Source organism: Carex rostrata, chromosome 29, assembly GCF_964058835.1.
Source record: "Carex rostrata chromosome 29, lpCarRost1.2, whole genome shotgun sequence".
NCBI classification, from domain to species: domain Eukaryota; kingdom Viridiplantae; phylum Streptophyta; class Magnoliopsida; order Poales; family Cyperaceae; genus Carex; species Carex rostrata.
In genome coordinates this window covers 2,590,587-2,618,110 of record NC_135946.1, presented here as the reverse complement: position 1 = coordinate 2,618,110, position 27,524 = coordinate 2,590,587, and the positions used below count along the sequence as shown (strand labels likewise).

The 27,524-nt window shown below is 36.5% G+C and overlaps 2 protein-coding genes across 7 annotated transcripts; both read left to right on the top strand.

The window, feature by feature from the left end:
• The first annotated feature begins 718 nt into the window (after positions 1-718).
• Positions 719-27,422, top strand: LOC144546207 (putative disease resistance protein RGA3). Of its 6 annotated transcripts, XR_013508721.1 has the most exons (4): positions 9,170-9,200; positions 9,373-9,451; positions 9,600-9,823; positions 10,415-10,998. XR_013508721.1 is itself a non-coding variant. In XM_078294734.1 (2 exons), exon 1 carries the CDS (start codon positions 810-812, stop codon positions 4,626-4,628), a length of 3,819 nt encoding a protein of 1,272 aa, XP_078150860.1. In that variant the 5' UTR covers positions 719-809; the 3' UTR covers positions 4,629-4,668; positions 19,107-19,212. The 6 variants fall into 6 exon arrangements, 3 of the variants coding, with proteins under 3 accessions (XP_078150860.1, XP_078150862.1, XP_078150861.1); XR_013508719.1 differs by lacking the exons at positions 9,170-9,200; positions 9,373-9,451; positions 9,600-9,823; positions 10,415-10,998 and adding exons at positions 719-4,668; positions 8,085-8,159; positions 27,092-27,422; XR_013508720.1 differs by lacking the exons at positions 9,170-9,200; positions 9,373-9,451; positions 9,600-9,823; positions 10,415-10,998 and adding exons at positions 719-4,668; positions 19,107-19,185; positions 19,736-19,775.
• On the top strand, positions 15,091-18,621 carry LOC144546146 (disease resistance protein RGA2-like). The gene has a single exon (XM_078294672.1). The coding sequence runs from the start codon at positions 15,091-15,093 to the stop codon at positions 18,619-18,621; it is 3,531 nt and encodes a 1,176-aa protein (XP_078150798.1).
• Positions 27,423-27,524: the final 102 nt, after the last annotated feature.

Genomic DNA, 27,524 nt, shown 5'->3' with positions numbered 1-27,524 from the left:
AAACTATTATTAGATTCCTGTAATAAATTATCATTTGAAAAAATCACAACATAAAGCCAGCAGACAGCGCACTTCTAAGGAAGAGGGGAATAAATTCTTTTGATAGTTTGCACCCATTTGTCTTTGAGTCCGTATACCTAAAGTAACCCAAAAATTGAGTTTTGATCTGGACCGTTCAATCAGAAATTCGAACTAATCCGGCCCATGGTGAAATGCACAGGGCCTTTAATATTCGTATTAGAGCAGATCGGACTGTCTGGATCAAAAGTAAAAATTGGGTTACTTTAGGGGATCCGAATTCTTTGTCTAAACCGGCAGCTAAGATACTTTTAAAGCGTGTTCTAGGTCCCACCTATCAATTTTTGTTTTAGTAATTTCACATTGCTCTGTACCTGTGGCTAGATCTCCTGCAGCAGATTTTCACCCGAGATTATGTGTGAATCCTCTGGTTTAAGCCCGTTAATCAACTTTATGGGCTCCTGAGATAGGAACATAGAATGCAAAAAGAAAATATTACAAAAAAAAACAGAAATACAGCAGATTGAGTGCTTTAATATGAATGTCATACAGAGATTAACAGAGATCATCTTTACCACCACAAATTATCTCTCTGATGATGCGTTAAAAATAGGCAGCATCTGGGACGTCAACTTTGCAACAGTCACAGAAAATCTACAGACCCACAAACTCAAAGTGTTCCGATATTGAATCCACTCACCCTCTCTCGCTCCCAAGTTCCAACTCTCCGCTCTCCAGACTCCAATTTCTGAAACAAAAAAAAAAAGAATCAGTTGCATAATTAAGTAACCATGCCGATAGGTGAAGCAGCAGCACTGGCCGGGCTTGGGTGGGTGGCGTCTCCTGTCATTAAAGAACTCATCAACAAGAGCATCTCCTACCTGGGGAACGACATCACCGAAGGCCTTGAAGACTTGGAGATGACTGTCTTGCCGCAGATCCAGCTCACCATAGAAGCAGCACAGCAAAACACTCCCAACAAGAAGGCACGGCTCGCCAAGTGGCTGGCCCATCTGAAGAATGCTTACTTTGACACCGAGGCTATCCTCCATGATCTCGAGTACGAGCGCCTCAAACGCAAGGCCAATGGAGAGGGTAATAAGCTCTTGGTGCATTTATCCTCTAAACCGATTATCAAACCTCTTGCAAAGTTCACTGATGGGGTGGCCAAAAAGGCTTCTCTGTTGTCTCCTCAAAAGAGAAAGTTGTTGCAACAGATGAACAAGCTCAAAGAAATTGCAGCAGAAGCCGAAACTTTCCGTGATTTACTGAGCATGCAGGAGACTGGAAGCAAAGATGGTGTAATAGACGGTAGCAGCCGTTTTGCTGCCACCTCGCTTCTTATCGACAAAGTTTATGGCCGTGATGGAGATCGCAATGAGATAATTAACTTTCTATTGGATGATGGAGATCATGATGGAGATCGTTACTCGGTTGTTGCAATAACCGGCATGGGAGGTGCTGGCAAGACTACGCTTGCACAGTATGTTCATAATGATGAAAGGGTAACGAAACACTTTGGTCTCAGAATGTGGCTTTCCTTATCCCAAAACTTGGATATAATGGAGCGCACAAAGGAGATGATTGATTGTGCCTCGGGAAAGGAATGCCCAAATATACGCAATTTAAGTGTTCTACAAGAAAAACTTGTAGAAACATTACGTGAGTTCGACAACATCATGGTTGTACTAGATGATATGTGGTATAATAGAGAAGCGGGAGAGAATCAATGGGACGACCTCTTAAAACCATTTGCTTATCGAGGAGGAAGATGTAAAATTGTGGTAACTAGTCGCTCATGGTCGTTTCCTAATGCATTACAACCAGGGAAGTATATTAAATTGAGTGATCTGGCACATGATGACTTTATATCACTTTTAAGATACCATGCAATTGATGGTTTGCAATTTGACAATCCACAATTGAAGAATGATTTGAGTGATATTGTGGACCAAATTGCCAAAAAAATAAGTAAATTGCCTTTGGCAGCTAAGGTTGTTGGAAACCAGCTGCGTCAACAGCCAAATATTAGTTTTTGGCAAGCTACTTTAGAAAATGTCAACTCGAGCGACATTATGGAGATTTTGCTGTGGAGCTTTCACCGCTTTGATGTGCAATTACAGCGGTGCTTTTTATTTTGTGGCGTTTACCCAAAAGGTACAAGATTTCGCGATGCAATGGTGTCTTTTTGGGTGGCACTTGATTTTATCCAACCCTCATATGATAATCGAAGTGTTGAAGATGTAGGTTTGGAATACTTCCACATAATGGTTGCGAGCTCGATTTTTCACCCGACTGATAAAACTCGCAAAGGGTATGTCATGCACGATCTCTTTCACGATCTTGCAGACAAGCTCTCTGCTGAAGATTGTTTTAGGGTGACAAACACTAAGAGAGAAATCCCTTCAACTGTTCAGCATATATTTCTCGATGTTAACAATGAGCATCTGAAAGGAAATCTATCTGATATATGTAATTCAAGTAACTTGCGTACCATCATCTTAGGGAACCCATTTATTGATGATATTAGTGAAGTCATTTCCCAGATATCTACAAATTGTAGGAACTTGAGGGTATTAGATGTATGGTCCAGGGGCTATAAAATACTGCCAAGAGTTGTAAAAGATTTGAGGAACCTCCGAATGCTGAATCTTTGTTGGAGTTCAATTAAGGAGTTGCCAGATTCAATAGTGCAGCTCTACCATCTTCAATTTCTATGGTTACCGTCATCTGTAAAGACTCTTCCAAAAAAGTTGAGTAACCTTATCAAACTGAAATATATTAAGATAGTTAACAGTGATGGTTATGTTGTCAACACCTTACCTCCAGTACCTTACCTAGGAAAATTAAGTTCACTCCAATGTTTAAATAAATTCCATGTGAGAAAAAAGGAAGGATACGAGCTGCAACAACTGGGACGTTTGAAGGAGATTGGTGGCTCTCTAAAAATTGTAAATCTACAGAATGTCAGACATAAGGATGAAGCCGTTGGGGCGAGGCTAATTGATAAACCCAAACTTAAAAGGCTGGATTTGATGTGGGCTAAATCAGCTGAAATTAATGGCTTAGAAATAGAGGTTATTGAGGCCCTGCGACCCCCAGCAAACTTGGAGGTGCTTAAAATTCATGGGTATAGGGGCTCGGCATATCCAACGTGGTTGAAGGAAGATTATTTTATTAAGAATATAAAAGATGTTAACTTTTACAATTGTAATGCTCTGACAATTCTTCCCTCAAATCTTCATCAATTCCGTCATTGCTCCGTTCTCGTTATTGAAAATTTAGGGGCATTGAGAGAATTGACCACTTTTCCAGAAAACCTTGCTAGGTTATCAATCGTTAAATGTCCAAGTTTGATTGTTGTATGTGAGAATGAATTGCAAGTGAATGAAAACCAGAGCATATTGGAAAGTAAATTTGTGAAATTTTATGTTGGATATTACACAAATGTACTTGATCTTGAACTCAAAAGCTTTGAGCAAACATGCTCGGTAAAAAACTGTGCTGAGCAATTTCAAATTATGGAAATCGCTGCAAGGGATAATGCATTGCAACTCTCAGAAAATCAAGATGTAAATAGAGCTTGGTGTTATTGTCATCAACACCGGATGAACTTTATTTTGAAATGCAGCTCTCGAGCAAATAAATTGAAATTACCATTCATGCTTCGCAACTTTTTTCTTGGCTATTGTTGTGTATCTGATGGAGCATTGTCGGATTGCCTGAGAGGAATGACCACTCTTGAAGAACTATACCTAGAGGGAATCATGACAATAACCACACTTCCTCCAGCAGAAGTATTAGGGTCTCTACAGAGGCTCCGAGTTGTAGAGATTAAACACTGCTGGTATCTAAGATCACTCGGTGGTATGCATGCACTCCATCGTCTTGAGAGATTTTTGGTAAATGCTTGTTTGTGTTTAGAGATGGAAAGTGGCTATACACTTCTGCCCTCCACTCTGCAGTCCTTTACCATTATCAATTGCACAGTTCCTCAATCTATTTTCAACAACGATCTTCCATGCCTCTTGAATGTGGCAATCAATTCTTGCATTGTCCCAAGGTCCCTATCATTTCGTCGGCTAACTTTACTTAAATCATTGGTGCTTTTAGACTGTCCTGGTCTTGTCTCCATTGAGGGCTTAGAAGCACGTCCTTTCATCAATACCCTTCAGCTACTTCAACTTCCAAATGTTGCTGTAGAATCTGTTTTGGAGTCTTGGCAAGGTTGCCAGATATTGTATATCAGCAGCTTGGTGATGCTGAACAAGCTTTTATCATCCCAGGATTTTCTTCCTCCGTTAACATTGGGTATAACATATTGCCAAGAAGAAACAATATCATTTGAGAAATCTGATGGCCTTCAATCTATCAAGGTACTCTTATTTTCAGAATCCACAACAAAGTCACTTCCAAAAACTTTGAGTGACTTCTCTACCCTCAAGGAAATATGGTTTAGAGGCTGCCCAGAAATATCGAAATTGCCAGAACTGCCAGGTTCAGTCGAATACATTCATATAAGTGGTTGCCCATTGTTAAGGGAAAGATGTCAACCAAACGGTCCAGACTGGCACAAGATTCGATGCATACAGGATGTGGATATTGAATGATACTATACGGACTCATATTTTTGTTCCCATCTTGAAATAGGTAATTCCTTTCTCTTCTCTCTGTTTTATTTTTATTTTCTTTCTTTTTGCTCCCTTTTTTTTTTCTTTTTTCTTTTATCTGTTTCTAATTTGCCCTTTTTGTTCCATTCATAGAATTTCTTGAGCAATAATGTTAAACATTTTGAAAAGTTTCCGAGGACAAACAACTCTGCAATAAAATTACAATTAGGTTGGTATACTTGTATTTTTGAGAATTACAATTTGAGGATTTCAGGCATAATGTACAGGATTCCATCAAAGTTTCAAAACAGCAAAATATTACGGCAAATGACCGTTTTCTGTTTTTCTGAACGGCCGAACAGATCAATTCCCGCAGCTACACAAAATTTCTTGTTCTTTATATGTCAATGTTCATTAAGTCATGGTCTATATGCATGTGCAACAGTTTTGCTAGGTATATATACTTGTATTATTTAATTTACTGCTAATTTATGGTGCTCGTTGAATAAACTCTTCCTACCACCTACACTTTAATTATTAGATGTTTAGAACTATTTGTTGCCGAATTTCTTGATTTCACCAAGGTTCTTTGTGAAATCAACTCTAAAACTTATCAAATTTACTTCAAACGACAAATCTAAACCGTTGAAACTCATCCATCCTATGAGTGATGTGTCTACATGCAAAAATTTCAAACTTTCAAATTAATTTAATATAAAGTCAAGTAGTCAAAATTAGAAGACCTATAAATTAATTTAAATGAATTCATTTTTTAAATATTTTTTGACCAATTAACTCTATACAAAATTAGTTCAAAATTTTAAAATTTTCACATGTAGATGCATCACTTATAAGGTCAATGGGTTTTAACGGTTCAGATTTGTCGTTTGAAGTCAATTCGATAAGTTTTAGAGTTGAGTTTACAATAAGGCTTGGTGAACTTAAGAACACCCTAGTTCTACTCTATAAATGTTTCTTCTAATGAACGGACTGTTTTGCTGCCTTTAATTTTGTGAAAAACAAGCAGCTTCATATAATTAAATTAATTTTTTCTGGATAATAACATTGCATTTCTACTAGTTAATTCCTATAAATAAGTATTTTCATGATATGTTACACGTAGGTATGAAGATGAGGCACAAAGGTTTAACAAATGTGGAGGAGATGCATTTAATACCAGTGAGTTTTTTTTTGTTTATTTTATAAAATTCGGGATAGAGATGAATTTAATACCATTCTAATTATTAGTATCGTGCAAAATGATTTGTTTGCCTAATGTACTTTATTTAAAAGAAGCTCATGTCAGTTAATTTTTTTCTTCTTAATTTCAGATGAAATCGATTTTGAAAGACAAGCTGGACAGTTTAAGGGATTGATGAAATAGTCTCCTCAGCGAAGCCGCAGTTTCCATCAGCCACAAACGACTTGGTGCATCCCTACATGGCCAGATTTGATACTTAACAATTCAGGCAAGGATCTGCACCGTCCATTTCCCTCAATATTAATTATATACATTATTTTTTTGTTGTTGCAATTGAAATGTAATTAATTTAAAAAAAATCAGTGCAAAACAAAAGTAAACTAAAAATACTTGCTATGACAATACTCTTCTTTGAAGTTCACAAACTTGCTTTGTGAAAATTTAGATTAAAATCCTTGTAATTTAACAAAACCGTTTTCCTTAGTAGCTCAGACATTCTTTGATGCTTTTAATTTTCTTGATTTTTTTGTTAGATTGAAGTGATTACTGGGTCCAGCTGCTCAAAATCGAACGACCCGGATCTGAACTGAAAAGAAACGGGTAACTGGTTTCAGAACCATGGTGCCACGTCAAAAACCCGATTTCAATTCAGGCCGATTCATCCGATTCCATGGTCAAAAACCTAATTCCGATTCAGATTCCGATTCCGATTCTGATTCCGAGTTTCAGAACCATGGTGCCGCGTGCGTTGAACTCTGGCAATCGACAGCATGGAACGAAAGCATGGGAGGCCGTTCCATCTGCACCATTGTAAGGAGGTGACAGCATTGGGTTTGTGAATTCATTGGAAGACTTCCTGATCTTGGGATTATCTACTTAAACCTGAAGCAGTATCAGCCCGTACCAGTTAGCCTTCGTAATTTTTTTGTACCAGTCATATTTCTGTTTCAAATTAAATCTGAACCATAGTAGGAAATATCGGCCGATACCGATCCGTATCGGCCGATACGTATCGGTATCGGCCGTGACCGATCCGATACTGGTCCGATACTCGCGATAGTGTGTTAAAGAGCCTGAGCCGTATTGGCCGATACTGGTCCGATACTGGTCCGATACTAGTCCGATACGTATCGGTATCGGCCGTGACCGATCCCGATACCGATACCGATATTTCCTACTATGATCTGAACCTCAGCTTTAAATAAAAAGAGGATGAATTTAGTTACATAATTTGAATAATACGTTTTGCTTTCTTTGTTCAGATTTTCTCAAGAGCAGGGCAGCGATAGTCAACAAGGGGAGGTTATATTGAGCATAAACACCGACAGTTAATTACTATCGGGTAATATAACCGGAGCAAACTCTGCTCAGGCCATTTCATTTTATTTGTATATTGTGGATACATGGGAAATTACATTAAATTTATAATTATAACTGCATGAAATAAAACATTATGTTATTCTCCCCTGCTCCTCATCACTTGTCATCTTTATTATCACAGAAATTCATGGATAGAGATCAATAACAGAGTCAACCCGCAACCAAGCAGGACATATTTTTGTAACTAGAATAGACTGCTCACAGTATGATATCATGCCATTCCTGCTTCTTACGTTCATTCAACCCATGGCAACACATCATACTAATGTCAAAAAGAAGACCCGTTTCGACTGCTTCTGGGTCATCACTCTCTAAATCTATGATGATGGCCTTGCCAACATTATTTTTGCTGGATTCAATTGCTTCCTTGCATCTCTTGAGTATCCAAACACAATCCTCGTCACTCCAGTCATGTACAGCGAGGTTCAACCACTCTTCCCCTCCCTTCCGTCCTGAAAGCTCCTTTTGCCATTGAAACACATAACAAAGCCTCTCCATTTAAGGTTATTCCTCTCTTTATGCCAAGCTGACCTTAAAAAATAAACTATTGATTTGCCTTAATTGTCTCATTTTGTCAGATTTCATGTTCTCAATTTGAATTTAGTTTCTCATTTTATTCAAAGCTGATTTACGTGAGTAAGCAATGAGAATATTGGAGCAAGGTGTTTCTCATTTATGTCGAAGCTGTTGGGATGCTTAATCTGGTTCTTTTCTCTCTTTTTTTGTTGGCCAAATTAATCTAGTTATTTCAACTTTACTGTATGAGATATTTGGTTTTATTTTTGTTCTGTTCAAATAAATTTCGTTTAAGTTTCTAGAGAAAATTGTTTGATTTGCAAAATTGATGAGAAGAGGGAAACTGTGGCATTGTGCAGGATCAATTTTCAAGATTCAATGGAGAAGCTTGAGGCAGTTCACCATCATGCATGCTCCTTCTCTAGCCTTAAGAGGTATTTTTCTTGTATGTGCACTCTGTATCCCTAGAGGAGCAATTATCACAACTTCTGGGTACATAAATACATGGGAATTTTATTTCAGCAAAAGACCTATGAATTGGGTGCAAAATCATGATCTAGTGCAAATGACAATTTTACACTTATTTAATTAGATGGAAGTGATTACTGGGTCCAGCTGCTCAAAATTGGCAGACGACTAGGATCCGAACTGACGAATTTCCAATTTTCTGGGATGGTCGCATAAACCGATTTATAAATAAATATTTGCTTCCTATCTAATCAAATCCTGGGAAAATCGAGAGAAAACATGAAAAGAAACAGGCAACTGGTTTGTGCTGTGTGCGTTGAATTCTGGCAATGGACATCATAACAAATGTGGGAGGCCGTGCCATCTGAAGCATTGCAATTTGTAAGGAGACAACATCGTTGGGTTTGTGAATTCACGGAGAAAATGTTGAAGACTTCCGATCTAGAGTTTATCTACTTAAAGCTGAAGTGGTACAGGTCCGTATCCACCCATACTAGTGGGCTGTTGTAATTCTTTTGTAACAGTCATATTTCTGTTTCAGATTAAATCTGAACCCAGCTTTAAATGTGAAGAGTCTTTACATAAAAAAAATGTGTACTGTACCATACTTGGAGGATGCATTGAGTTACTTGTTATCAATAATTTTGGTTACTTGTTAATTTGAATAATGCATGCTGATTTCTTTGTACAGATATTCTCAAGAGCAGAGAGGTGATAGTTACTATCAGGTAAGTCTATAACCGGAGCAAACTCTACTGATTGTCTGTAGTGTCTCATTTTGTCAGATTTCATGGTTCTCAATTTGAATTTAATTTCTTATTTTTGTTCAAAGCTGATTCGCGCAAGCAATGAGGATATTGGAGCAAGGTGTTTCCAATGTCGAACCTGTTGGGATGCTTAATCTGGTTCGTTTTTTTTTTTATTTTGGCTAAAGAAATCTAATTATTTCTACTTTACTGTATGAGAGGTTGGTTTCCAATGTCGAAGCTGTTGGGATGCTTAATCTGGTTCGTTTTTTTTTTTTTATTTTGGCTAAATAAATCTAATTATTTCTACTTCACTGTATGAGATGTTGGTTATATTTTCGTTCTGTTTTAATTTAATTTCGTTTTAAGTTCCCGCAGAAATTTGTTTCAGTTTCAACATTGATGAGAAGAATGAAACTGTGGCATTGTGAAGGGTAAATTTTCAAGATTCAATGGAGAAGCTTCAGGCATGCAATTCACCATCATGCATGCTCCTACTCTAGCTTTTAGAGGTATTTTTCTTTTATCCAAAAACATGATACCTGAAGGGGTGATGATATTAACACTACTCATTTTTTTACTAACAAATATAATCTAAATACTTTAATATATAGATAATTTTACCCTTCTTTCATTATTTTTTTTAAAACTGCTTTTCAGCAAACCGTTATGGTCGTTAGGCATTTCTTCAGCTGGAACCGTTATGTGTTGACTGATTCAAACTTCTCCTCAATGGTCTTCCCCAAATTGCTTTGCGGGCGCCATTTCTGACATGCGATCAGCACCGTTGTAGGTCTTCAAGTGTTATTGCCATGAAGAAATGCCGGGATGGTGGCTGCGGCAGTTGCCGAGAGAGGGACCAATGAAGGAGGCGACAATTCTGGGTTTGTGAATTCATGGAAAAATTTATTAACACTAATTAATAAAATATTTGTTTAAAAAAATTGTAGACATGCTTTTACAATTTAGATAAAAAATTTATCAAATTTGATACAACGTAGAAATTATTTCATTACTCATTCAAGTGACAGAGGAATGAAGCTATATTGTTATTTTATATTGAAAGGCATATGGTCGGCCCAACAGGCCTTTCTTTATGTAAGCTTTATTAGGCTGTACATTATGTTTTGACATTATTAAATATCCAAGTTTATCTTCATTATCATCACAATTTCTAATCTTAAACTGTTGTGCATGCTGTGCTAGTCAAATAATTCTTAAAATAGGCCTCCTAATTATTCTTGTCTTAGTAACTTTAAGTGAGCTTGTTAATCAGTCATTTAGTTCACTGATCCCACATATTAAATTTAGGGGGAATTTCATGTATACCCCTCAAAAACTTGGAAATTACGTATTTTCCCTTCTCTCTCCAATATCTGAATCCACAGACAGACCCACATTATTTTTCTCTCTCAAATACCTGAAATTTAATTTAAAAAAATGAGTTGCTCAATTAAGTTACATGCCGATTGCAGAAACAGCAGCACTCACCGGCAGGAGAAGATCTGGGAGAAGACGACAAGCTTGCAATCCCGGTCATGGCAGAGCCCAAGTTGGTGAGGAGGCAGATTGGATTGAATTCGTATCCTCTGAGATATCTCAAACTTTGTGTGACTTTATGCAAAATCCCAACTGTTTAAATACGCTCTGCACGAATCTCAAAGCACACATAATACTGACCCCTACATCACCCCCGAATAGGCACCGGACACGTCGGGCTTGGGTGGGTGACATCATAAGCAAGCGATTTTGAACCGAGTCAACCGAGTTTAGCAAACGTCTTCATCCAAGCGGGCCGAATCTTTACTCTCCCAAATATATTTATTTTTATGTTGTGGGACTAACTACACATCTTAGCTCTAGAGTCCGGAGTAGTTTCAATTGTAGACCGTATAGGCCTGAAGGGTGCATAACTGCATCATATAGCTGTTGACAACAGTGGTTTTATTTATTAATTTTTTATTTTGATAAAATATGAATTGTTGTGAAATAAAATATTTTGTAGGATCATAAATTAACGCATACAAAATATATAAAATATGAATGTGTAAAAGTTTATATTAAACATTTTATTTGTCTTTTGCGAATTTATTTAGCTTTTTTTATTATTGTGTGGGATAGTCTATTTAATTTTTAAATTAGATAAATATTATTTTTTATAAAATAAAATATTTTACATCAAGATAAATTAACGCATACAAAATAAAATATGAATGTGTAAAAGTTTACGGTAAACATTTTATTTGTCCTTTGCGAATTTATTCAGCTTTTGTATTATATTTATGGAATAGTCTATTTAATTTTTAAATTAGATAAATATTATTTTTTATGAAATACAATATTTTCTATTAAGATAAACTAATGCATACAAAATAAAATACGAAAATGTAAAAGTTAAAATTAAACATTTAATTTGTCTTTTGTAAATTTATTCAGCCTTTTATTATATTTATGAATGGTCTATTTAATTTGAAATCAGATAAATTTTAATCTTTAAGTAATACACTACAAATTTGATTGTTATTTGTCTAAATTTAATTATTATGAGTGTAGGAGTAAGTTATATATATGGCAAATTTAGTACAAAACAAGTTTTTGTCAAAAATTTTTTTGAGTTTTCGATTTGATTCGGTCTATTCTGACCGATTCTTAGTGGGTTAATTAGGTAGAAATGATAGCCTAGTACTATCACGAAAAATGTATCTGGTGGTGGTCTTTAACATCAGATTAGCATTAAATGTAATTATCGGCTGTCAAATCTGATTATTAGTAGCTGGTTAAGACCGACTAGTAAGATGCATATGTTTGATGTTTGATGTTTAAAATAAAACTTTATATGTATCTAAGAATTAATATAGATTATAAGATGCATGTTTGATGTTGATCAAACAATTACTTAGCTCTGAAATGGCTAGTTAAACGGTTTGAAATATTTCTAAATCAGTATACTAGCTGTGGTGCTTAATAAAAGGATTTTTATTTTTTTTATATATTTCTAAAACAGTGCGCTAACTTTAAATATTTATAATCTGACAACTCTGATTAGATTTGTCCAGCAAGAGCCACCTAACAGCTCTAAAATTATTGAAATTGTAAAATGAAGAGAAATTAAGACAAACAACCATGTAAAATGAAGAGAAATTGTGATGATAATGAAGAGAAACATGGATATTTAAGTTTGCGAAAGGATCATGTACAGTCTAATTAAGCTTTACATTATAGGCCTGTTCAACAAAATATGTTGACCTAATGAAGGCCCACTTAAACGGTAATCAAACATTTTTATTTTCATTATCAATTTTGATACAAAATCTATTTAAATTGTAAAACCATGTCTACAATTTTTATTTCTTTTTTATTTTAAATAAATATTTATGTTTCAAAAAATATTAAATGACTGGACTCAGACAACGAACTAGATCCAGTTAAAATATATCAAACTCAAAAGAAAAGAGAGTGAAATATTTTAACATTCAAATGCACCTCAAATCTATTTTTCTTAGGAACATTTTTCAAGTTTTTAGTCAAATGAGGACAGACTTGGAAGTTTTCTTTTGTGAGAATAAAAATTTCGGCACTTTGTGTATCACGATTAATTTCGATACAGTACAATTAAATTATTGATGAGGAGAAGTAATCGATGAACAAGGTCACATGTCCTTGTCTCCTATCTAATAATTTGACTCGTTACAGTCTCCAATGATCTTCTATCAAAATGGCATTCCTGTGATCCCTCCTTTCTTTGACTCTGTCTCTTGGAATGGAACTTGCTCTCAAACATACGGTGTGTACCGCTTTCTCTTATATATTAAACTGATCTAAATATGTTAAACTAGTGTATTGAAAATGGTCTGGTCCAACTCCTTTCTGGTCCGGTTCTAGATGGTCCGACTCACTCGGTTCGGTTTAGAAGAGGATGGCTAGATTCTTGGTTGGACCCATGGTCCCGACCCACAAGGATCTACTAAGTCCAGTCCAAGAAGTGGTCTGGTCCGACCCCCACGGATCAATATGGTCCGGTTTGATATTTTTTGTTGTATTGATAGATATTTATAGATATTATCAATATGGTCCGGTCCAAGAAGCGGTCTGGTCTGACCCCTAAGGAATTGAATTTTTTTTTTCTTTGAAAGATAGAATGGTGCGTTCGTTCCAGCTATTTTTGAAGAAAAGAAATAGAATCAATCTCTTTCCTGAAGATTTGAAGTTTAGTTTCTAAAAATTATTGCTAATCTGGTGGTTTCATCAAGTTTTGTTTTGTTTGGCTTTTTTCTTGACTTGTTAAGGATGTTTTTTTAAACTTTTAATCAAGTTTTGTTTGGTATAGTTGATTTATATAAGAGAATTTGATGGGTCCCGTGAAATTCTTGTTCTCGATCTTTCGTACTCAATCACCATTAACCAAGGCATTTTGAAGTTGTAGAGTGGAATGCTAGTGGTTCAACCTCCCTTAATTGAACAGGTTTATTTTATTTTATTTTTATGTTAAATTTTTATTAAAATATATACTGGGTTTCCATGTATCAGTAGCACCAAATTGAAATGGTACAGTAAAGTTGTAATACCCCTCAAAAACCACAAAATTATGTATTCCCCTCCTCTAAAATTCATAATATCATTTTTACTTTGTATATGTATTACGAGAACTCATAATTTATTGTCTTATTCTATTAAAACTCATTTTAAATTTATAAAGTGTCCATTTTACTTTTTATTAAAAAAAAATATCTAGTATGCATGTGTAAGAAAAAAAAATATACCCCATTTTATCCTATATTGAAGTACTCATTTAAAATGTAGCATGTATAACAAAAACAAAAACAAAAAAACAATGATAATATACATTTCATTTAATAACGAAGTCATTGTCTTAAGGTTGTTGTATTAAGAAATGAAATACATATATAAAGTATATATATACTTTAGAAAAATTCAATTGGAAGACAAGAAAAAAAATGAAAAGTTTCATCTTTAGTAACACATAACTAGGCAACATTTTTAGGGTAAAAGTAAAACACATAATTAATTCTGTTAGAAATTTTCATAAATTTATATCATTATATTAAATTTTATTTGTTCTATTTTAGTAATAATTAATATTGATTTCGTAGTAAAATTGCATTATATAAATGTTAACAGGCTGGTTAGCGGTTACCTTATAATTATTATTAAAATGCTATTAAGTTTAATAATATAGACCAGCTGCATTGTATACAAATTGAAGAGCTTTAGCGGTTATTAGCTTTGGTTGGGTCAAAATTTGACTATATATTTTTAATAGAAATTAATCTGATTCTTTTACTAATGCAAATCTGATTAAAACAGTATGAACTTATTTTGTTATAAGAGAAGATACAGACATTTAAAGATTACAATTATATTTTAAAGATAATAATTGGTGATTAAAAAGTTATGGGGATGTTTTATGCAAAAGTACGCGGTATCAGGACAGTTGTGTAGCGGATTAAAAAATAATTAATTGTTAGCTTCAACGAATCAGTCATGGTCGAACTGGAAAATCAACCAATCCACTAACTAAAATATGTCAACTTGATTACATAAAAGATGCTTAGCATTAGAAAAATATATCCTATCCATTTGAATCAGTCATGGTCTGTTGGTGCCATTGTACATTCTACATTAAAAAATATATTATATTCATTTGACTACATAATAATGATAGCTTTAATCGAATAATTCATTGTATTTTGTTGTACAGCTAACTAATCTTGAAAATTCTAAAAGTTTAAAACTCTTCTCTTTTTGAAAATAGTTGGTAGTCGTTACCAAGTCAATCTCTCTCTCTCTCTCTCTCTCTCTCTCCAGACTTCAATTTCTGAAATCAGAACAATTAGTTGCTTAATCAACCATGGCTGAAGCAGCAGCACTGGCCGGGCTTGGGTGGGTGGCATCTCCTATCGTGAAGGATCTTGTCAAAAAGAGCATCTCCTACCTGGGGAATGACATTGCCGAAGGCCTTGAAGATTTGGAGACAACTGTCTTGCCGCAGATCCAGCTCACCATCGAAGCAGCCCAACACAGCGACCCCAATAAGAAGGCACGGCTCGCCATGTGGCTGGCCCGTTTGAAGAATGCTTACTTTGACGCCGAGGCCATCCTCCATGAGCTCTAGTACGAGCGCCTCAAACGCATGGCCAATGGAGAGGGCAATAAGCTCTTGGTGCATTTATCCTCTAAACCGATTATCAAACCTCTTGCAAAGTTCACAGATCGGGTGGCCAAAAAGGTTTCTCTGTTGTCTCCTCAAAAGAGAAAGTTGTTGCAACGGATGAACAAGCTAAAAAAAATTGCAGCAGAAGCCAAAACTTTCCGTGATTTACTGGGCATACAGGAGACCGGAAGCAAAGATGGTGTAATAGACGGTAACAGCCATTTTGCTGCCACCTCGCTTCTTATCGACAAAGTTTTTGGTCGTGATGCACATCGCAACGAGATAATTAATTTTCTATTGGATGATGGAGATCATGATGGAGATCGTTACTCGGTTGTTGTGGTAACTGGCATGGGAGGTGTTGGCAAGACTACGCTTGCACAATACGTTTATAACGACGAAAGGGTAAAGAAATACTTTGGTCTGAGAATGTGGCTTTCCTTATCGCAAAACTTGGATATAATTGAACGCACAAAGGAGATGATTGATTGTGCATCGGGAAAGGAATGCCCAAATCTACGCAATTTAAGTGTTCTACAAGAAAAACTTGTAGAAACATTACGTGAGTCCGACAACATTATAGTCGTACTAGATGATATGTGGTATACTAGAGAAGTGGGAGAGAATCAATGGGACGACCTCTTAAAACCATTTGCTTCTCTAGGAGGAAGATGCAAAATTGTGGTAACCAGTCGCTCATCATGGCCGTTTCCTAATGCATTACAACCTGGGAAGCATATTAAATTGAGTGATTTGGAACAGGATGACTTTATATCACTTTTAAGATACCGTGCAATTGATGGTTTGCAATTCAACAATCCACAATTGAAGAATGATTTGAGTGATATATTGGACCAGATTGCCAAAAAAATAAGTAAATTGCCTTTGGCGGCTAAGGTTGTTGGCAACCAGCTGTGTCAACAGCCAAATATTAGTTTTTGGCAAGCTACTTTAGAAAATGTCAACTTGAGCGACATTATGGAGATTTTGCTGTGGAGCTTTCACCAATTCGATGTGCAATTACAGCGGTGCTTTTTATTTTGTGGTGTTTACCCCAAAGGTACAATATTTGACCATATGGAGGTGCATTATTGGGTGGCACTTGATTTTATCCAGCCCTCAGATGATAATCGAAGTGTTGAAGATATAGGTTTGGAATACTTTCATATAATGGTTGCAAGCTCTATTTTACAGCCCTTAGATGAAAATCACAAAAGGTATGTCATGCACGATCTCTTTCACGATCTTGCAGAAAAGCTCTCTGCTGAAGATTGTTTTAGGGTAACAAACATTGAGAGAGAAATCCCTTCAATTGTGCAGCATATATTTCTCGAAGTTAACAAGGAACATCTGAAAGGAATTCTATCTAGTATATGTAATTTAAGTAACTGGCGTACCATCATCTTAGGGAACCGATTTATTGATGATATAAGTGAAGTCATTTCCCACATATCTACAAATTGTAGGAACTTGAGGGTATTACAGATATCGTTCATGGGCAATAAAATGCTGCCAAGAGTTGTAGGAGATTTGAGGAACCTCCGAATGCTAAAGATTGATAGGAGTTCATTTGAGGATTTGCCAGATTCAATAGTGCAGCTCTACCATCTTCAATTTCTGCAGTTACCGTCATCTTTAAAGACTCTTCCAAAAAAGTTGAGTAACCTTATCAAACTGAAATGTATTCAAATGACTAACAGTGATGGTCATCTGGTCAATACCTTACCTCCAGTACCTTACCTAGACAAATTAACTGCACTCCAATGTTTAAATGAATTCCATGTGAGAAAAGAGGAAGGATACCAGCTGCAACAACTGGGACATTTGAAGGAGATTGGTGGCTCTCTAAGAATTGTAAACCTAGAGAATGTCAGAGATAAGGATGAAGCAGTTGAGGCGAGGCTAATTGATAAACCCAAACTTAAAAGGCTAGATTTGGTATGGGCTGAATCAACTGAAATCAATGGCTCAGAAAAAGAGGTTATTGAGGCCCTGCAACCCCCAACAAACCTGGAGTTGCTTACAATTGATGGGTATAGGGGCTCGACATATCCAACCTGGTTGCAGGAAGATTCTTTTATAAAGAATATAAAAGATGTTAATTTTTACAATTGTAATGCTCTGACAATTCTTCCCTCAAATCTTCATCAATTCCAGCATTGCTCTGTTCTTGTTATTGAAAATTTAGGGGCTTTGAGAGAATTGACCACATTTCCCAAAAACCTTGCTAGGTTATCAATCGTTAAATGTCCATGTTTGATTGTTGTATGTGAGAATGAATTGCAAGTGAACGAAAACCAGAGCATATTGGAAAGTCAGTTTTTGAAATTTTATTGCGGAAAGATAATTGATCATGAACTCAAAAGCTTTGAGCAAACATGCTTGGTAGAAAACTGTGCTGAGCAGCTTCAAATAATGGAAATTGCTGCAAGGGATTATTCATCACAACTCTCGGTAAATGAAATGGAAAATGTAAATAGAGCTTGGTGGTATTGTCATCAACAGAGGATAAACTTTATTTTCAAATGCAGCACTCGAGTAAATAAATTGAAATTACCATTCATGCTTCGCAACTTTTCTATTGGCTATTGCTGTGTATCTGATGGAGCATTGTCAGATTGCCTGAGAGGAATGACAACTCTTGAAGAACTATACCTAGAGGGCATCATGACAATAACCACACTTCCGTCTGCAAAAGTGTTAGAATCTCTGCAGAGCCTTCGAATTTTAGAAATTAAACAATGCTGGTATCTAAGATCACTTGGTGGTATGCATGCACTCCCTTGTTTGGAGCGCTTTCTGGTACATGGTTGTTGGTGTTTGGAGATGAAAAGTGGTTATACACCGCTGCCCTCTACTCTGCAGTCCTTTATCATGAGAACTTGCATAGTTCCTCAATCTATTTTAGACAGTGATCTTCCATGCCTCCAGACTGTTGAAATTAACAATTGCATTGTCCCAAGGTCTCTATCATTTCGTCAGCTAACTTCACTTAAATCATTGGTGCTTTTTGACTGTATTAATGATTTCTCCATTGGGGGCTTGAAATCACGTCCTTTCATCGACTCCCTTAAGCTACTTCGACTTCCAAATGTGGCTGTAGAATCTATTTTGAAGTCTTGGCAAGGTTGCCGGAGACTGTTTATCAGCAGCTCGGTGATGCTGAACAAGCTTTTATCATCCCAGGATTTTGTTCCTCCACAAACATTGGTTATAGCATGTTGCCAAGAAGAAACAATATCATTTGAGAAATCTGATGGCCTTCAATCTATCAAGTTCCTCGAATTTTTAAAATCCAAAACAAAGTCACTTCCAAAAACTTTGAGCGACTTCTCTACCCTCAAGGATATAGTTTTCACAAAATGCCCAGAAATATCGGAATTGCCAGAACTACCAGGTTCAGTCGAATACATTGGAATAAGAGGTTGCCCAATGTTAAGGGAAAGATGCCAACCAAACGGTCCAGACTGGCACAAGATTCAATGGATACAGGAAATTAAGGTATATTGAATGATACTATACGGACTCATATTTTTGTCCCCTTCTTGAAATAGGTAATTCCTTTATCTTTTCTCTCTGTTTTATTTTATTTTTCTTTCTTTTTGCTACCTTTTTGTTCTTTCTTTCTTTTATCTGTTTCAATTTTTCCCTTTCTGTTCCATTTATTGAACTTTCTGAGCAATAACGTTAAACCTTTTGAACAGTTTCCAAGGACAAACAGCTGTGCAATAGAATTACAATTAGGTAGGTATACTCGTAGTCTTTAATTTACCTCTAATTTATGGTGCTCCCTGAATAAACTCTTTCTACCTCCTAAAGCTTTAATTATTAGATGTTTAGAACTATTTGTCGCCGAATTTTCTTGAACGGACTGTTTTACTGCTTCATATAATTCAATTAAATTTTTCAGGATAATAACATTGCATTTTCATTAATTAATTTCTCTAAAAGCATCTGGAGCATAATTAAATATTTTCATGATATGTTACATGTAGGTACGAAGATGAGGCACAAAGGTTTAACAAATGTGTAGGGGATGGAGAAAAGATGAACTTGGACTAAAAGATCATACTAGTGAGTTTTTTTTTTTTTTATATAAAATTTGGGATAGAGAAGAACTTAATACCATTCTAATTAATTATTAATATTGTGCGATTTGTTTGCCTAAGTGTACTTTATATTATGTTTTACATGTCACCACATAATACAAATCCGCTTGACCATATATATATATATATTAAAAAAATATGAAAATTTTAGTTAGAAGAGAAAAACAATTAAAAGGGTGTAATTTCGTAAGTGCAATTTGTGTAAATTGTTATATAAATTTATCTAATTATTATAATAAAAATTATATAGTTAATTGTACGAATAAATATGCAAACTAAATTTATCTAATCATTATATCAATTACTCTTTAATTATCTGTAACCTAACAAAAAGTTTTATCTGATAAGGTGTTATCTCTATAGCACTTCAATGCTATATATCCATATGTCTTTCCATCAAAAAAAGCAAATCAACAACACTAAGTGCTACAATACTTATACTTAAATATTTCTCTGATATAAAATGTGGGATATTAAAAGAAACTAATGTCAGTTAATTTTTTTTTTAATTTCAGATGAAATCCATTTTAAAAGACAAGATGGACAGTTTTAAGGGATTAAATAAACTCCCCAGCTTAGTTGTTGTTGTTACAATTGAAAGGTAATTAATTTAAAAATATCCAGTTTAAAACAAAAATAAACTAAAAAGACTTTCTATGACAATATTCTTTTCTTGGAAGTTCACGAAATTGCTTCGTGAAAATTTAGGATAAAATCCTTGTAATATTTAACAAAACCGTTTTCGCTAGTAGGTCAGACATTCTTTGATGCTTTCACTTTTCTTGATTTTTTTGTTAGATGGAAGTGATTACTGGGTCCAGCTGCTCAAAACTGACAGTCGACCCGGATCCAAACTGATGAATTTCCAATTTTCGGGGATGATCGCATAAACCGATTTAAGAAATAAAGATTTGCTTCCTCTCTAATCAAACCCTGGTTTGGTGCCGCCGTGCGTTGAACTCTGGCAATCGACATCGTAACCAATGTGGAAGGCCGTGCCATCTGCAGCATTGTAAGGAGGCAACAGCATTGGGTTTGTGAATTAATTCATGGGAAGACTTCCTGATCTTGAGATTATCTACTTAAACCTGAAGCGGTACAGGTCTGTATCAGCCAGTAGTCCCGTACCAGTGAGCTTTTGTAATTCTTTTGTACAGTCATATTTCTGTTTCAAACTAATCTGAACCTCAGCTTTATATGTGAAGAGTCTTTATAGAAAACAATGTTTATTCTACCATACTTTGAGGATGCATCTATTTGCTTGTTATGAATAATTTTGGTTAATTGTTCATTTGAATAATGCAGGGAGGTAATAGTCGACAAGGGGATGTTGTCTTGAGCAAGTAAACACTGACAGTTAATTACTATTGGGTAAGTGTATAACTGGAGCAAACTCTGCTCAGCCCATTTCATTTTATTTGCCTATTGTAGATACATCGGAAATTACATAAAATTATGTTATTCGCCCCTGCTCCTCATCACCTGTCATTTTTATTATCACAGAAATTCATGGATACAGCTCAATAACAGAGTCAACACCCAACCAAGCGGGATATATTGTGTAACCAGAATGGCCTGCTCCCAGTAAGATATCATACTAATGTCAGAAAGAAGACCTATTTCGACTGCTTCTGGGTCATCACACTCTAAATCTATGATGATGGCCTTGCCATTATTTTTGATGGATTCAATTGCTTCTTTGCATCTCTTGAGTATCCAAACACAATTCTCGTCACTCCAGTCCTGCAAAATATACTAAGAAACATGTACAGCGAGGTTCAACAACACTCTTCCCTTCCCTTCCGACCTCAAAGCCCCTTTTGCCATTGAAACACATAACAAAAGCTCTCCTTTAAAAGTTATTCCTATCTCTTTATGCCAAGCTGGCGTTAGGAAAACAGATTTTTGTATGAGAGGTTGGTTTTATTTTCATTATGTTTTAAATAAATTTCGTTTCAAGTTTCCACAGAATTTTGTTTCAATTGCAAAATTGATGAGACGAATGAACTGTAGCATTGTGCAGGGTCAATTTTCCAGATTCAATAGAGAAGCTTTTAGAGGTATTTTTCTTGTATAAATGTGCATTCTGTTGAAGAAGGGCGACTACACCAGATCCAATCAGAATAGCCGGCTACAACGGGCAAGAAGATTATTAGGCAAATAATCTGATATGGTGTGCAACAAGCCAGACCATTTGCTAAATATAACCAAGGGACAGCTGCCTCATTCTATTTGATATTATTCCATGTAATAGATAGATATATTTGGAAAGAAAAGAGCTGTAAATCTTCTCCTAGAAACTCTATATATGTACTAGCTTCTCCTCTGTTTTTGAGTATCCAGAAATTGTGTAAGAACAATAGAATTAAGAGAGAAAATAATAGAATGAGATGAGAGGAAGTAGGCCGATTGATTTGCCGAACCTCTATAAATTTGTGTGTTTGTGTTATTTCTCATTACTTTAAATTCATAAGATGGTATCAGAGCTCTTGTAGTTGATCCTGGAGACATAGCTCTACACCGGAAAGAATACCAGAACAGAGTATTGGAGTTACTCAGTTCTCCCATTCCTACAGCTCTACACCGACCTTCACCATGGTAGAACCACCAGAAAAACCCAAAACCGAAGTACCATTAACCTCAGATTTCATCACAGAACTTACCACAAAAATTGCCCAAGCACTCATCCAGAACCAAAATCAACAGATAATCCCAACCCCTCATATTGATCAGACCATTCAACCTGTCGCAGTCAAGTTTGACGGAAAAAATTATGGCATCTGGTCCAACCTGGCTGAAGGGTGCCTCTCTATGAAGGAGAAGTTCGGGTATGTAAATGGAGACCGAGATGAACCAGCATCTTCAGATGCCGGGTATCCAAGGTGGAAGGCTGAAAACGCCCAGGTAAAGAACTGGCTTCTCAATTCCATGGAACCTAGTCTTATAGGTAACTATGTCCATCATACATCAGCCAAAGATATTTGGAATGCCCTAAGGGTTACCTATTTCGATGGGGGTGATTTGTCTCATTTCTATTCCCTAAAGAAAAGGGAATACCAAATCAAACAGGGAGGGGGGTCGGTAGAACATTTCTATAGTTTGTTGCAAGGCTTATGGAGAGAAATTGATTCAAGGAGACCAAATTCCATGGTGTGTTTAGTAGATATTGAAAAACGTAACAAAGAATTGCAGGAAGATAGGTTGGTCATATTCTTAGGTGGCCTTGATGAAAGGTTAGATGATGTACGGGCAGAAATTATTCGCACAAATCCTCCACTAACAGTTGATGAAGCATATGGAAGAGTGCGTAGAGAAGAAGAAAGGCAAGGTGTGATGCTAGGGGACCGAAATGGGCCTTCATATAATCCTATGGCGATGGTAGTTCAAGATGGCAAATTCTCCTTTAATCAGGTATCTCAGAACCGGCCTTCATACTTTTATACGGGTCAACCAGGTGTGTTAAATTCCGTCCAGCATGGTGAGTCTAACCCCGGAGTAAGCATGGGTCACCAGATCTTCACAAACAGGGGAAGTACGGAGGAGACTCAAAACGGTAAACCAACTGACTATCCTCCAGGTACGGGTTTGTTTACATGGAAGAACAAAGCAGGTCCAAATAAGAAAAACATGTACTGCACGAACTGTGGAAAAAAAGAATCACACTAAAGAAGGATGTTATAAGTTAATTGGGTTCCCTGACTGGTATCCCGAGTTCAAGAAGAAAAAAGCGGCAGAAGCTGCTGCAGCAACTGAGAAAGGAAAGGCAACTTTGGTGGTTACTGGTAAGACAGAAAAAACAACCGAAGGCGAAGGTAATGTTTATTTATCTCAAGGTAACTATCATACAAGGAAAAATGAGTCATGGATAATTGATTCTGGAGCCACCGACCACATGACCTTTTGTAAGAACGATATTTTCAAGTGCTCTAAATCCAAAACAATAGAAATCTTAAATGCCAATGGTGTGTCATCTCCGGTAACAGGAACTGGAGATGTACATATAACCCTTACCTTAACATTACAAAATACCTTACTAGTGCCATCATTATCTACTAAACTCATTTCAGTAGGGCAACTTGCAGAAGATTTAAATTGCGTAGTAATGATGTATCCAAACTGTTGTATTTTCCAGGATATCCTCACGAAGGAAGTCATTGGGCGTGGTATTAAGCAAGGTCGTCTGTATCACCTTGAAGACTTGAGAATTGGAGAAACAAACCTAGCAAAGGAAAGTTCTAAAGCAGAAACCAAAATTTGGACCTGGCATCGGCGGTTAGGGCATCCCTCCTTTAGTTATCTGAATAAACTTTTACCCTCTTTATTTGATGATTTAAAGACTTCAGATTTTCAATGTGAAACATGTGTCAAGGCTAAGAGCCATCGTGTGTCTTATAAACCGAGCTTGAATAAATGTAGTAAACCATGTGATTTAATTCATTCTGATGTGTGCGGTCCGGCCCCGATTACTTCAATTGCTGGGTTTAGATGGTTTGTTTTGTTTATTGATGATTGCACCAAAATGACTTGGATTTATCTTTTGAAAGGAAAAAAATGAAGTAACAGAGGTTTTTCAATCTTTTTTTACTATGATTCAAACTCAGTTTGGTGAAAATATTAAATATTTCCGTAGTGACAATGGGGGAGAGTTTATCAATAGAGCCTTGAGGGATTTTTTCAATACAAAAGGAATTATTCATGAAACTTCTTGTGTGGGTACTCCTCAACAAAATGGGGTAGCTGAACGAAAAAATAGGCACATCCTAGAAACTGCACGGTCCTTTCTATTTGAAAATCACGTACCTAAAATTTTTTGGGACACAGCAGTAGTGGCTGCCGTGTATGTTATTAATAGATTACCCACAAAAGTGAACGATTATCAAACTCCTCTCAGAACCCTTGCAATCCATTGCCCAATTCCCTCAGTTTTGAGTTTACCCCCAAAGATATTTGGTTGCGTTGCATATGTCCATGTTCCGAAAACACAACGTTCCAAAATTGATCCTTGTGCAGTTAAGTGTGTCTATTTGGGCGTAGGGTTCCATCAGAAAGGATATAAATGCTATGATCCCAGTACAAGGAAATGGTTTGTCACCATGGATGTAACATTTGTTGAAAATGAGTCATTTTTAAAAAATACCAATTATTCATCTCAGGGGGAGAATTTAAATGAGGCTGAAAATTGGTATGAAAATATTTTTCCAGATTTTCTGAATATTAATCCAAGCCCGAATCAAAACCTTCCTTCTTCTGAAACCGTGCTGAATCAAAACCTTCCTTCTTCTGAAACCGTGTCACAGCCGAACCTTGACCCTGGTGAAAACCTTCTTGAGCCGAACCTTGAGATAACAGACTCAGCTCGGGTTGAGACTCATAGCCCAACTCGGGTAACCGAGCCCACTACCCCTGGCCCATTTCGGGTCTATTCCAAAAGAAACAAATCAGCCCAAGAAGAAATGAGGTCCGAGCAAGCCCTTATTTTTGGAGATGATCAAGTTGAAGAGATCTGGGTTGAACCAGAGAGTGGAGCAGTGATACAGACACCTCAAGTACCACCAGTGACTTCTGAGGATGATCCTACGGTAAGTATTCCTAATTCAAATTACATCTTACCGCCCAGAAAAAATAGGGGAATGCCACCAAAAAGGTATGTTCCGGAAAATGGAACCAGTAAAGAAATCAGATATCCCATAGCCAACTATACAACCACGAATGACTTACCAAAACAACTCAAGGAATTTAATGACAAAATGTTGTCCATAGCTGTACCAGAGAGTGTAGAAGAAGCAATGAAAGATCCGAAATGGGTACAGGCAATGGAAGAAGAGCTGAGTGCATTGTATAAAAATGAAACCTGGACATTGGTAAAATTACCAGAGGGAAAAAGACCTGTGGGATGCAAGTGGGTGTTTACAATCAAATTCAATGCTCAGGGCAATGTTGAACGGTACAAGGCGAGACTAGTGGCTAAAGGATTTACTCAGACATATGGCATTGATTTTCAAGAAACATTTTCTCCTGTTGCTAAACTAACTACCATTCGAGTTTTGTTATCTCTTGCAGCAAATTTGGACTGGCCACTACATCAGTTTGATGTAAAGAATGCGTTTCTACACGGAGATTTAGAAGAAGAGATTTACATGGAACTTCCTCCCGGGTGTAATAACTCGGGTTCAGATGATGTAGTGTGTAAATTGAAGAAAGCATTATATGGGCTCAAACAGTCTCCGCGTGCGTGGTTTGGTCATTTCTGTCTAGCCATGAAGAGTTATGGGTTTAATCAAAGCGATTCGGATCATACTTTATTCTTTAAAAAGAAACAAGGAAAACTAACCCTTTTGATTATATACGTTGATGATATGATTATCACAGGAGATGATCTAGATGAGATCAGGAGGTTAGAAGAAAGGCTGGCTGGAGAATTTGAGATGAAAAATTTGGGGGGCCTGAAATTTTTCCTCGGCATAGAGGTAGCTAGATCAAAACAGGGTATTATTTTATCTCAAAGGAAATACATTTTAGACTTACTAGCAGAAGTTGGAATGCTAGAATGCAAACCGGTAGAAACTCCGGTAGCTGTAAATGAAAAGCTGGGAGAATTTGAAGGCCAGGTACCTACAAACAAAGAGAGGTACCAGAGATTGGTAGGTAAATTAATTTATCTATCGCATACCAGACCAGACATTGCCTATGCAGTAAGCTTGGTGAGCCAATTCATGCATAATCCCAGTGAAGATCACATGGATGCTGTGATGAGGATAATTAAATATTTGAAAGGTTCTCCAGGGAGAGGGATTCAATTCAGGAAAAATGGAAGGTCTGATATAATGGGATACACCGATGCAGACTGGGCCGGGAGCATTGTAGACCGCAAGTCAACCTCCGGGTATTTCACCTTTGTAGGGGGGAACTTGGTTACATGGAGAAGCAAGAAGCAAGGAAGTGTTGCACTATCTAGCGCAGAGGCTGAGTTAGTAGCCATGGTAAAGGGAATAAGTGAACTACTGTGGCTTAAGAAACTCATGGAAGAAATCGGTTTTGGACTAGATGAAGAAATGGTCCTATTATGCGACAACAAATCAGCGATGGACATGTGTCATAATCCGATACAACATGACAGAACGAAGCACATCGCAATTAATAGACACTACATAAAGGATCACATTGAAAAGGGGAACATTCGGCTTCTTCACGTGGGCACAAAAGATCAGCTCGCCGATATCCTGACTAAAGCTGTCCCTGGACCTGCACTCAATTGCGCACTAGACAAGTTAGGCATGACTGACATATACATGCCTCACTTGAGGGGGGGTGTTGAAGAAGGGCGACTACACCAGATCCAATCAGAATAGCCGGCTACAACGGGCAAGAAGATTATTAGGCAAATAATCTGATATGGTGTGCAACAAGCCAGACCATTTGCTAAATATAACCAAGGGACAGCTGCCTCATTCTATTTGATATTATTCCATGTAATAGATAGATATATTTGGAAAGAAAAGAGCTGTAAATCTTCTCCTAGAAACTCTATATATGTACTAGCTTCTCCTCTGTTTTTGAGTATCCAGAAATTGTGTAAGAACAATAGAATTAAGAGAGAAAATAATAGAATGAGATGAGAGGAAGTAGGCCGATTGATTTGCCGAACCTCTATAAATTTGTGTGTTTGTGTTATTTCTCATTACTTTAAATTCATAAGACATTCTGTGTCCCTAGAGGATCAATTATCACAACTTTTGGGGTACATATATACACAAGTTATATTTAATTGGCGTTTTACATTGAAATGGGAATTTTATTTCAGAAAAAGACCTATCAATTGGCTGCTAAAGCATGATCTAGTGAAAATGACAATTTTACCTTTCTTTAATTAGATGGAAGTGATTACTGGGTCCAGCTGCTCAAAATCTACACATGACCAGGATCTGAACTGACGAATTTCCAATTTTCAAGGATGGTCGCATAAACCGATTTACGAAATAACTATTTGCTTCCTCTCTAATCAAACCCTGGAAAAATCGAGAGAAAACATGTAAAGAAACGGGCAACTGGTTTGTGCAGCGTGCATTGAACTCTGGCGATCGACATTGTAACCAATGTCAGAGGCCGTGCCATCTGAAGCATTGTAAGGAGGCGACAGCATTGGGTTTGTGAATTCATGGAGAAAATGTTGAAGACTTCCCACTCTAGGGTTTATCTACTTAATACCGAAGTGGTAAAGGTTCATATCTGCCTATACCAGTGAGCTTTTCTAATTCTTTTGTACCAGTCATATTTCTGTTTCTAATTAAATCTGAACCTCAGGTT